Here is a 13,296-nt window from a genome sequence, read left to right as displayed (position 1 = left end):
GGCCCAGACTTTCAAATCTAGGCACCTAAAGAAAGATCTTCATAGATGCTGTGCACCTACAGTTTCCAGTGACTTTCTGGCATGGCATTCAGTAAGTTCACAGGGTGAAAAGCACTTTTCATACTGCATGAATAAAAACAATTCTAAAAATTAAGTTTAAAGTCTAGGTCTGATTTTCAGTATTGCTAGCACTCCAACTGAAGTCCATGGGAGCTGTGAGTGCTCAGCACATCTGAAAATCAGGTAAGTAATTTCCAAGCTCATCAGAAGCACCAGCTATCTTGTGAAATGTGACATATTGTAGTACTTTACATTACCAGTCTGAGAGCACCAAGTAAGAGATCACAGGGAAAAGTAACCATTTCAACTGTGAATTTTTGTTTAAAACTACATAGTATGAGGAAGTTGCAAAGATGGTATTTAACATGATGTTAACTGGACTCACTCAATGGTGATGTCACAAAGGTGTCTTCAGCAATATGCCTACTTGTAGTTGTAAACTCAAAAGTGACAATTTCAACGGACGTCATTCAGCCTATACGTCTCCTCACTTCGACCTTTCACACTGTTGGACTGAGCAGTATGTGGGCAATTCTTGCGTAAAATGAACATGTTTTCTGTTATCTTAATACAGTATGTTCACAAGGCATTGACCTGCACAGTTGTAAAACAGGACTTTACCCTACCAACTGTGCAGTAGCAGAACTATCTGCTTCACTTAGAGATATTCACAGTCAAGAAAACTTTTACTTAGACTGTATTCCATTTACCTTTTAACTGTTTATGTTTTCCCATGACATTTACTTATTAAACATCTATGTAAAAAAGCCACACAACCTTCCACCCCACAACCTTTTACCCATAACAAGGCTCGGAGTTCTCTTGCTCAGTCTCACAGTGAGGTCGTAATGCTACATTTGTGACTTTGGAATTATTTGCAACAGACTAGCAAAAATACTGAGTGGTAAGGAAGGAAACCTTTAGACTGAACAGTTTACACTTCTACAGCATCTTGAACACTCTGGGCTCTTTATGGCTTTATTTTCCTGCTCTATGCTCCTTTAGAAATCGTGACTAATAACTATATGACAAGTTACGTTCAAGTAAAAAGGATTAATGTTGCTTCTGATTCTAATCAAGAAATTCTGGGTAAATAAGAATCAGCACAAAACTGAGCCATAAAATGTTAACACGTTCAAACGTTTAAAGAAAAAGTTCTGCAAGCTTTTTTTAATATACAATCAGAGTGGAGATGAACAGCAGCTGCATAATTCATGATAAAAACCAGGAGAAGAGCCACACTACAGTTCAGTATTTTCTTCTATGTCTATGTTAGCTAGAGTGTTTTATTGGTATTATCAGAAGATGTCATCCAGAAATGTTTGTGTTGCCTTGTCAGCATTCATACTATTACAACCACTACCAAATATTTATTCCTTAAAGTAAAACACAAACATAGCTAGCACAGTACTTTGCATAACAGAAAATTACCTTGCAATAGCATTAATTTGCTCAATTTCTCCTAAGAAGAGAACACATTTTTGCTTAAAAATGATAATTGATTTATATTTGTGAAAATCTTGAGTTGCAAAGAAAAGGGTCACTTTTTGTTTTTTAGTTACTGCGGTTCTCTTTTTATGTAACAATTCAGAAATCCTGCTGCAATGATAGAGAAGTACAGATCATCAGTAGTCTGCATTTAAGCCTTGTCTATACTACAAATGCTTTGCTGGTGTAGCTATGCAGGCAGAGTCCCCTATTGGATATGCAGTATATGCGAACACAAGGAGTTTTAATGTTGGCATGACACCACCACATCCCCAAACCTTAGCTATGCTGACAAAAGTACACTTTCAGCATAGCTGTGTCTACACTGGGGGTTTTACTGGCATAGCTATGTCAGATAGAGGGTATTGTTTTTTCAACCCCCTGACCAACATAGCTATGCATACAAAACTTTGCAGTGTAGATACAAACTTAGATATTTATTCCTCGTTAGGGAAAGAAAGATATAGTAGTTTCTAAGCATTTAAAACCTATCATCAGGGATTTGGAGCAATCAAATTTTTGAATAGCTCTGCTCCAGCACCAGGCAAAAACCTACTGGTCCATGCTCCAGCTCTGGGCTCTGCTCCAAAGCCATGCCTATTATGGAGTTTATTTGCATAGTTAATGTTATTTCTGGGTTGGTAGACAATGTAGTAAAGCAATCTAGTATACTGTCACAGGAAGTCTGTGTTTATTACCAGATACTTATAAAGTGATGAGAATTTATCATGAATTGCTGCAATGAACTTACATTTTGGGTTGGATCTTCCATGGCTTGAACATAATTGCACGATTCGGTAGTACATGAGCACACTGTTTCTGTCCTGCCTTCTCTGAACAGGCGGGTCATAGAGGCTTCATATGTTAAACAAAATTTTCCCATGTCCTTGGAGACAAAAACAAAGATTGAAAAATCTACTCAGACTAAACCTGGTGTTATAAAGCAGCAGATCAAGGCAAGCATAAAGAAACTAATAAAAAACCCACACCATAAATTAAACTGACCAAAGTATTTATCCATTCATCCTAAAACTTGAAACACAGTCTGTACCTAAAGCCTATGAAAACAAAATTGTCTCAACAACTACTTGCCAAAATTTCCGATAAAAGCAACCAAAAGCCTAACAAAAACTATCCCACACTTTTTTTCCCCTTCACAATCCTCTATAGCTTGACAGGGCCTGATCCAAAGCCCATTTGAACAGTCAATGGAGAGGTTCCTACATATTACTGTATGTGGGCACATGTCAGCCCATGCACTGATTTTAAAATTTACCAAGGAAGTTACACAATTAATATGTATCAGTAACTTTCTGGTTAAAATACAAATCAGGACAGGTGTGCAAGCCAGTTACTCCTTCTAATGAAGGCTGCAAGTAATAATGACATGAACTATTGCTCAGGGTGGTTGCCTGACAAGGGGCATTCATGGATACTTTCAGAATTCAGGATGAGAAAATTGGCTGCAGTAGTGAGAAAACCTAAATTTTTATGATCACATTAAAAAGAGATTCCATCTACAACAGCATCAGAAAAATGGAGTGCAAATACCTTAAACTGAGAAAAAGCTACCAAGCAAAGTCAACAACAGGAATGGAGAATCTTTCTGACACAGAAATGCATACTACAGACAGAAGATTAACCAAAGTCCAAATATCTATGAACGCTACTGGAGTAACCAAACATATATGATTAAAAAACGTTTAAGTACATTTGTATGGTTTAGGATAACAGATGTTACATATGAAAAAATACCTACTAGATAATCAAATCCATTTCCTTTAACTGCAGGACTTCTGTAAATAGATCACTAATTAAGCAGCAAACAATCTGTGTGTGTGTCATAGAAATGACCTTTGGAATCATGAATTTCCAGCTAGCAGACCATTTAGAGCCTGATCTAACTCCCACTGAAGTCAAAGGGAATGTCTCCACTGACTTTAGTAGACGTTGGATTGAAGCCTAAGCATCTTAGATGTCTGTATATTTTTAGCCATGGTACGGCTTAATTATATTCATTTTTATGACATTCTGTAAGTAACCAGATGCTGTTGGTTCTTACCCGATAGTAAGCAAGCTGAAGGGAAAGCTGCACAAAGGCATCAGGGCTTATTTTGGCTTTCTTGATTAACCCTTTTCCAAAAGTATCAAAGGGAAAAGAATAAAAGTCCACATCATCTGCTAGAGATTTCGCAGTGCACAGGGACCTCTCAATCACTTCTTGGCACTAAGAACAGCAAAACGTTTTTTAAATACATACATAATGCAAAATGGCACTGTTTCTTTAAGAAAAATGACAAAAAGCTCATTCATATATTTTATTTATAGCTAAATAATATATTCTGCTCACCGCCTTAAATAAATAGCTAAAAAAATCTGACCAGAAAGATATTTAAACTCTCATATGCTAAAAATATGCTTCCAGGAATCCAGAAAAATTGTTCTGATTTTCATATTCTGAGATGTTTTCTAAGTCACTAGAGCTTAAATAGTATTATATGATTACATTTATAAAGGCTTCTGGTTTCTCGGGCCCCACGTAAAATACACGAAAGGAAAGAAGGGAAAATGCTCCATTGTCTGCAAACACCCCTATTCAACTGACTTACATTCACAGTTTTATGTATTAGTGAGTAATTAAAAATGCAAGATTACTGTGTAACAACATGTATTTTAAGTAAGCCATAAATGGACAATTGCTTATATTACACAGCAAACAAGTGTTCTGGAGCATAAGTTGAATGAAATAATGAAATCTTAGTGATACAAGAGTGCTGCTATTAAATCTTTGAAAAATTATGGATGGCCATTTTTCAATGCTGATATGCACAAATTAGCAAGTGCAACCTAGTTAAGGTCCTACTAGTAATCTGGACAAAAAAATTGAACAGTTTTGAAGGAAAGCCTTTATTAAAAGTCCTCTCAGTTTAAGAAACCAGATGTTGTGGTTGTCTCTTATTCCAAGACTCCTCATGTGAAACATATAGTTGAACCTCTGAAAAGGCTCAAATGAACTGAAGCATAGTGGGGCAAGTTATCTTCTCTGTAAGGTAACTACTGACTAACAGAGAAGTAAAATGAACTCAAGAACTTAGCTGTGGTTTTGCACTCACTTCTTCTGGGATTTCCCACTGTAGTCTGGTGGGGAAAGGAATATTTTGATTGATGTCTCCTTTGCAATGACCATCCTCTGTATAGCCCAGTTGAAGGCAATCAGAAGACATAACATTCTGTAAAGAACAAGACATATGTAACTACATGTATTATACAATAACGAGTTGCATGTTATAGAGTTCAAATGCATTTCATTTTGGAGTTAGGCTGTCAATTCCATTTTCAATCTACAGAAATATTAATTACTAGATTCAGAACACAAAACAGTATCTGCAGACATATGTTCATGAATGCACTGAACATTCAATTTCTCTCTCTAGTATTTAGACCAGACGTGCAGCTCTGGTGTAGGAGTTTTCTTAAAGTGCCATCACAATGGATTTGTTTATTTTAAACCAGAACCTTGCATTAACAAAAGCAGAAACTGAGCTATTTGGATATTAGCCTGATCCTAGATAAGAGCTGCCTCTTGGTTTATAAAATAAAGGCTTGTAAAAATATCTAGATAATAAATACATGAATGCTGCCTCTTGCTTTTTTATGTTTATTGTAAGCACTGTTTATAGACTGCTAGTATTCATGGTAGAAATATTTGATTTCTTAAATGAACAGAAACAGTTTTAATGTAAAAATGGGAGTTCCACAGTAGGTCTTACCACAAATGCAATAAAGACCTTTTCCATAAATTTGTGTAGGTCTCAGCAGCAGCTGTACAGTAAACTAGACTAGAGAAGAAAGTGACTATCCCACTGATGTCTACATACTCCTTCTCAAGGGACTCCAAGTTGATATTTGAATCTGCTCAACACAGTGGTAGCACACTGAGTACAGAACAGGGCATCTTTGTATCAAACCTGTTATTCCATGCATACTTTCAACCTTTTGCTTCTTACTGAGTTTCTCCACTGGACAAACAGAACATGCCAACCGCTTGGTACACAACTGGTACTTAGAATCTAATCATTAATTTACTATATCTTTAGGTATAATCTGCTAGCAGTAGTTAATCCTTTAGAAAATTAAACCAAATTCAATTTATTCTTAGGCTTCTAAGATACTAGCAAGAAGTTGTTTCCCCACCCTAAAAGTGCCTATATTAAGGAAAGGAGATAAACAAATAATAGTCAGTGCTTCCCTAAAACAAGAATTAGAAGAATTTTTCCTCTCTAGTGATTGAATAGAAAAGCAAATCAGAATTAGACTCTTGGGGGCAATCTCAGCCCCAGAATCCCTTTGAAATTTCTAATTAGAGACAACAGAAAAACTACTAGGCTTTTAGATGAGGATATTCCCTGCTGAAATATTAAAAACTACTAGCTAAAACCAAAAATGTATGAAAAAGACAAATCACTTTGGACAAATGTATAACACACAAATGTAAAATAAAGTTGAAATGGTCTCCAGAGCAACCAATTTACCCTTTTTGTTCTGGTTTTGAGAGCTGTTAGAGTGAATAAGGGTGGATATATGCTTAAACTCTAAAAGGTGAAAAGATCAAACAATGTTTTGGGGCAATGAACGGTGTTGACAATGAAATAAAACAGATGGGGCCAGGAGACAGAGAAACAGATGGGCATTTAAAAAGGGGGGGGCACTCTTCACTCCACTCACTGAAAGTATACATAACAATGAACAACCTGAACATGTCAATCTGCAGCCCTGTCAATGAATGGTTTAGAAGAGTGTTCAGCCTTGATACTATGCTTCCTCAAATTCTTCACAATCACAATTTCATAAAAAGCACAAAAAGTCAGAACTTCAGAAATATGCACACAGTTTAAGTGAAATGTAGACAGATTATAAACCTTTGTGCACAACTACATGTGCAAATAAAGATAACTTCCTGTTATCTACCTTCGTAACTTGAGTTCTTTGAGGTGTGTGGTCCCTATCTGTAGTTCACTGTAGGGAAGCACATTGAGACCTGAAAATTCTTGCAAGCAGTGTCTGCTGGTCCACGCCAGTGCCCTGATCACCTCTTACTCTGCACAGAGGGTATGTTCTAGGTTTGATGTCATCCACATACCAAGCTGTGAGATGAAGCGCATCCAGGTTTGGATATTTGACTGCCGGTCTCCTGAATCAAGAGATCTGAGAGGACCGAATGCTGACAGCTTTGGGACAACTTTTGCAATAGACTTGGAAACCAGAATTCTCCAGGCCACTCAGAGGTGTTGAGGATGACTTATGCCCTGTCCAGTCACCTGTAGAACCTGAGTTAGTAGCAGAATGGGAGGGAAGAGCATAGCTGAAGTGATCTGTCCAAAGTAGTAGGAGAACATTGCCTCTGGAGTGCTTTCCCTGAGCTCCCCTGGAGTAATGTATTGCATTTCCTATTTGCCTTAGAAGCAAACAGGACCCAAGTGGGGTTTCCCCTCAAGTGAAGATGCTGTTCACTAGTGAATTGTGTAGCTCTCACTTGGGATTGATGGTGAAATACCTGCTGAGGCTGCCTACCAGTGAGTTCTGGATTCCTGGACAGTACACTGCTGATAGCATGATATGGTTTTTGATAAAATCAGTTCCATAAGGTGACTGCTTCTGTACCCGGGGAATGGATCTCACTCCTCCCTGGTTGTTTATGTAGAATATGATTGTTATATTTTCTGACACTATGAATAAATGGTGAGACTGGATGAATGGTAGAAATGCTTTGCAAGCCTCTCAGACTGCCTGGAGTTCCAGGAGATTTATATGCATTCTGATTTCTTGGGGCATCCAAGTGTCCGGCACCACATTACTGTCCACACAGGCTCCCCCGCCTAGCAGAGAGGCATCCAGAATTATTGTCTTGTTGGGTGTAAGGGATAGGAAAGGAACCCACACAGACTTGTCCAGGATTTTTCCATCAAGTTAGTGAGGCCCTAACTCTGATGTTCACGTTATGCTTGCTTGGTATATATTTGGAGCCCAGCCCACAGGCAATGTAGGTGGAGTCTGACAAATGGCATGACAGAAGAACATGATGCTATACACCCCAAGAGAAAAAGGGAAATCTGAACCAATGTTCAAGGGTTGTGCATGATCTGATCTATCAAGTTGTTCATGGCGTGAGACAAGCCCTTGCCCGGATTTAGTCTAGACTTGTAGCTATAAATTCTATAACCTGCTTTTATATCAGGATAGACTTTTCCATGTTTACATAGACTCCTAGGGATAACAGATGAAGCAGTGATGAGGCTGATGCATGCCCTTCCCGCAAAAAGACAGTCTTCTAAATATGAGACAATGGCAAAGCCACTATGTCTGAACTGTGCTACTACTACTAGAAATAGAAACCCTTTCTTTGATGTTGAAGAGGCACCCACTCTATCACTCCCCACTGGAGGAGGGATTCTACACCCTGGAGGAGGATCTCCTTGTGAGAATGGTCCCTGAAGAGGTATAGGGAAGGAGATTTTGGAGAGGGTATGGACAGAAATGTGATGATATAGCTGGAATGGATGATATTCATCACCCTCTTGTCTGTTATTACACTCCAGCTGTGGGAAAAGACTGCTGGATGACCAAGTATATGCAAAGATTGGATGAAAATGGCATCAGTAGTGGTTCACAACTCTCAATCATCCAATCAAAAATATCTATTGGCAGGGGGAGAAGGGGGAAGGTTGGGTCAATGTGGAAGGTCCAGGGTACCGTGACTTTTGCATCCTCTGTCATGCTCCTTGCTGACTCTGGATGATGTACAGGAGAAAGGGAGAAGGTGTCTCAGCCCAAGTCTGATTGGGTCCAAATAACCTTTTCTATGACCTGCCTTTTAAGGTGGAATTGCAGCACCTGTCAGGTTCTGCTAGGGATGGAGCAACAGATATTGCACCTCGTGGAGATATGTGCTTCTCTAAGGCAGCGCTGGTGGTCATTTCTGACCAAGAAAGAGTGAGGGCAAGAGAGACAGTTTTGAAGCCTGGTGCTCTGGGCATAATCTAATTTCTGTACCAGGAGGCAGATGGGTTCCCAGGGAGGAGTGGGGAGAATCTAACTAAATTAATAAAACTAAACACTATCACTAAAGATAAAACTTTGAAATAGTTGTATGTTTGAAGTCTGGAAAAAAGGAGACACTCCAGACCCTAGGAGGTTCTGACACAGACCATATGGCAGTAAGAAGGAAGTGGAGAGGCAGTAGGTCCACCGTACCCCTTATATTCTTGGTGCAAAGCATGAGGAGAGCAAAGGTGCAGGTGCAAATCAACGGACACTGATTGGAAAATTTTTCTGGTTTCAGGCATATGGAACACATGCGTACCCACATGAAATACTATGAACTCTCAATCTCAAACACACAACTTTCTTAGTAGGCGTAGCTTTAAACAAACTTTAGCCTCAGGATTCACAAAACAGAACCAACCAAGATGAGATAATCCTTTCTATTACCTTACTTGCCAGCTATAGAAACACTCACCTCCCAAAGTTGTCCAACAATAGAAGCATCTGCCCAAGAATGCTCTGTGTTCAGGCCCATTTTGCCATTCTTGAACACTACAAGAGTGAATGTTTTGTCAAACCATCTAAAATTTAAAAAAAAAAAGTTTTTTTGGATGTTTAAAAGTTTTCATTCAAAGTGACACCTTGTTGAAGCTCTCTCATTCAATTAGATACACCAGCACACAATTCCAGGTGACGAATAGAAGAGAAAAGATTTTAAAACATGCTACAGAAATAATCAGCCTATAAATTCACTGGGCCAAATGCCCTAGAAGCAAAAACAGGTGCAACTCCACCCAAGCTAAGAGTTAAACAAGTTGATGTCTTCTGTGAATTTTGCCTATCAAGTGAATTTGGTAATGCTAGATTATAATTTACAACTGTGTATTAGGATTTGTATTTAAAAACTATATAATAATAAATAAAGGCACTTAACCATTTTACGTCTGTTTGATATTCCAGATATTGAAAATTTTTAAGTTTTCAAATAGACAAGTGCATTTATTTTTAACTAAAAGAAAATCTGAAATTTTAAAGTTTTCTTTGGGGCAAAACAACTTCACAAACTTAAATGTTGCTTGTTATGGTTATTCATGAACTTCAGTGTGACTATGACACTATGGCTGTGAATTATGAAATGTAAGACACAGGTACATATGATGCTTAAAAAACATGGGAAAAAAGTGACTGATTTAAGTAGCAGATTGAACAAAAACATCACTATGGTAAAATAATAAATAATGAGTTGATTGCCAGATGACCAAAACCCACAAGAGTATGCAGTGCAATTTAAAGGATACACACAAAAGGTAAACACCACACTACATTACACATGAACCAGAATCCTCTTCAGTAAAGTAACGTGAGTAAGTGGCACTGTTCCCACCTAAGAACATAAGAACAGCCACACTGGGTCAAATCAAAGGTCGATCTAGCCCAGTATCCTGTCTTCCAACAGTGGCCAATGCCAGGTGCCCCAGAGGGAATGAACAGAACAGGAAATCATCAAGTGATCCATCCCCTGTCACCCATTCCCAGCTTCTGGAAAACAAAGGATAGGGACACCATCCTTGCCCATCCTGGCTAATAGCCACCTGCTCATTGTGACTAAGTGGCACTGTTCCCACCTGCTCATTGCTATACCTGTCGTAACAACTGCCATGCAGCAGAGACTTTGCATATGTATCCATTGAAGTCACTGGATCCTCTTTCCTGTAGCCCTGCTCAGTTTCATCCAAAGTCACAAAGAAAGCTGCTTTTTCCACAGCATCCAAGGACTGCTTGTTCTTTCTGCGTCCAAAATAGGCCTGACGACCCTTAGCCCAGGGTACTCTGCAGCAAGAATTTCAATTTATGGTCATATTATGTAAATTGGTCAGTGTTTTACTACCTTTAAGAGCACAGTATGATTCTATAGGGCAATCTTACTTTTTAACAGATTTAAATGTCCTTTGGCTTTCACCCTGTGCCTAATGAATTTATACTAGCAGTAACAGGTGAGGATATTGCTACAGATATTCTTGAATCAGAGTCCTGGGATGAAAAAGGAATTACTACAGTACCATCAGAGGCCAACTCAAGTAGTAGTACACAGGCAGGAAATTTGGTTTTCAGGAATTAAACATGTGTCTGGTACACAAAATGCATACTACACATTTTGCACATTTACAGCCTAACAAAGCACAACTTTTTGATGTATCTCTGTGGAAAGTCACATGCACACTAGAAATTAGATATAAAAGGTCACAAAACAAATCTACAGGTGCTCAAATACTATGACAAAGGAGACCAATGTAAGAACCTGGATAGATCCACACGTTCAGCTTAAAACTATGCTAATGAAATGGTTATGTCTGAGATTTCAACTTATAAAGGTCTGACTATCTGAAATCCGAGTCCAAGAACTGCAACTCAATTCTCTTGTATGCAGATGGCTAGATTTTTGGAGTCAAACATGTACAATTGCTCATATATATATTTGTGTAAGTGTGAAAGTGTAAGAGTGTGTGTGTGTGTATATATTTGTATAATTTATAGACTATAGATACCCAAAATGTGTGTTATAATATAAATAAGACTGTACTCTCCAAATGAAAGGTTTTCATATACTATGCTACTGAATTGTACATTTAACATACATTACATTTTACCATTAAGATGTGCATTTGAAACCAAAAACCTGAAAAAAGAAGTGAACAGTTTAAAAATAAGGAACCATTGAGCTTTCATGTATTTGTTTTCCAAATCTTCCAGAAACAAGGGGACAAATTTATCTCTGATGTAAGGCTACTCAATTCAGTGAAGTTGTAATAGGGATAAATTCAGTCAACACAATCAGATTCTACTGGGGCAGCAGACACCTCCCAGAGTGACCCAGGTGCCTAGTGACTGCACTCTGTGTGTGACCTGCTGTTGATCCTGCCCCCATGTCTGTACCCTGGTAATGGTGGCTGTCCTATGCAATTAACAAACCCCTCCCCCCCTTCACACAAAGTCTTCTGCAAAGAAACATGATGGAAACAGTAATTAACAGCAAACTATTTTTAATACTCAACTACACAGTTGGGGATGAAACTGGGATTTGGGATTGGGTGAGCCAGGAAGGGAAGCACTTCTCAAAATTTCGGGAATGAGAGCTGTTTGGTACATGAGCGCTCTGCTGGGGTGGAGTGACAGTTTTCACGGCCCCTAGCGCCCCTCCTTCTTGTGATTTTGGGTGAGGGGGGGACAGGACTTTGTGGCGGGGGAGGGCAGTTGCAGATACAGTGCAGGGGGGCTCTCTCCTCCTGCCTGCGGTCCTGCAGAACATCCACAAGGCGCCGGAGCGTGTCCGTTTGCTCCCTCATTAGGCCAAGCAGCGTTTGAGTCGCCTGCTGGTCTTCCTGCCGCCACCTGTCCTCCCGTTCGCCATGTGAGCGCTGGTACTAAGAGAGGGTCTCTCTCCACTGGCTCTGCTGGGCCGCCTCGGATCTGGAGCAGGCCATCAGTTCAGCGAACATCTCGTCCCGAGTCTTTTTCTTTCGCCGCCTAATCTGCGCCAGCCTCTGTGAGGGGGATGCCGGGGCAGGTCGGGAAACAGTCGCAGCTGTGTGATGGGAAAAAGGAAGTGATTTCCTTGCAAAGATACATGTTTGCGAACACTGAACACAGTCTAGTCTGTCTCTGTGAACAAGACCATACACGGCACCTATCTCATGCGCTCTCAGGACAAGTTCGAATTTTCGGCCTTCGCTTTCATTGCCTGGGGTCTTGCACTGGAGATCAGACAAGAGGGGCAGGACAGCAGAATCCGTGTAGCAGCCAGGCATGGTAAGCCGTAAACTTTAGGCTGCTTAAAAGTTAATGTATAGCAGTGCCCTCCTGCTGCAGGCAATCCGGAAAGCATAAACTCTGACCCTGTTCCACCCCCTTGCGGCTGTCCACGGGAAAGATCCCTGTATGCTTCCCCTCTGCAGCCTCCACCACGTGGCTGTTAAACGACGCTTATTGTTATGCAAAGGAAAAGTGAAGCATTCCCAATAGTAACATTACACTAATTCCCCTAATTAGATGCAGCAGTCGCCGAGCGAGATCGCCCTGAGGCGGGTCACTAAGAGAGTCAGAGAGCGCATGCTGCGTGAAATCCTGCACAAACCAGGGCCCTATGCTGCCATGCTCATGGAGGCAATGCTCCCACTGTACCTGAGGATAGCCTGGCGCGGAAGAGTGTGCTTCCACGGAGCACCCAATAAGGCACCTCTCCCCAGGAACCTCCTGGGGAGGCTTTTCGAGTACCTCTACGAGAGCTTCGTGGAACTCTCCCAAGAGGATTTCTGTTCTATCCCCATATGCATTGACCTTCTTTTCATATAGTTTTTATTCCTGTTTTTTAAAAAATAAATGTTTACATGTTTATAGCACTTACCGACTGATCCTTCCCCTGATTCAGAGTCCGGGTTAACGGCCGGGGAGGGTTGGTAGGGGATCTCTGTGAGGGTGATGAAGAGATCCTGGCTGTCGGGGAAATCAGTATTGTAAGCGCTGTCGCCTACCTCGTCCTCCACAAACCCTTCCTCATCTTCCCCATCCGCGAACATCGCTGAGAAACTGCCCGTCGACACTATCCCATCTTCAGAGTCCACGGTCACTGGTGGGGCAGTGGTGGCAGACCCACCGAGAATGGCATGCAGTGCCTCGTAGAAGCGGCATGTCTGGGGCTGGGCTCCAGAG

The 13,296-nt window shown here is 40.3% G+C and overlaps 1 protein-coding gene across 1 annotated transcript in view; it reads right to left on the bottom strand.

The window, feature by feature from the left end:
• The window catches only part of LOC123369004 (carnitine O-palmitoyltransferase 1, liver isoform-like), a 31,112-nt gene that overhangs the window by 16,153 nt on the left and 1,663 nt on the right, over window positions 1-13,296 (bottom strand). The window contains 5 exon segments of the mRNA XM_045014375.1: window positions 2,300-2,434; window positions 3,611-3,775; window positions 4,662-4,778; window positions 9,065-9,170; window positions 10,231-10,419. Of these exon segments, the coding sequence (XP_044870310.1) occupies window positions 2,300-2,434; window positions 3,611-3,775; window positions 4,662-4,778; window positions 9,065-9,170; window positions 10,231-10,419 (712 nt within the window).

Source organism: Mauremys mutica, chromosome 4 (assembly GCF_020497125.1).
Source record: "Mauremys mutica isolate MM-2020 ecotype Southern chromosome 4, ASM2049712v1, whole genome shotgun sequence".
Classification (NCBI taxonomy): Eukaryota; Metazoa; Chordata; order Testudines; family Geoemydidae; genus Mauremys; species Mauremys mutica.
This window is presented reverse-complemented; position numbering and strand designations above follow the sequence as displayed.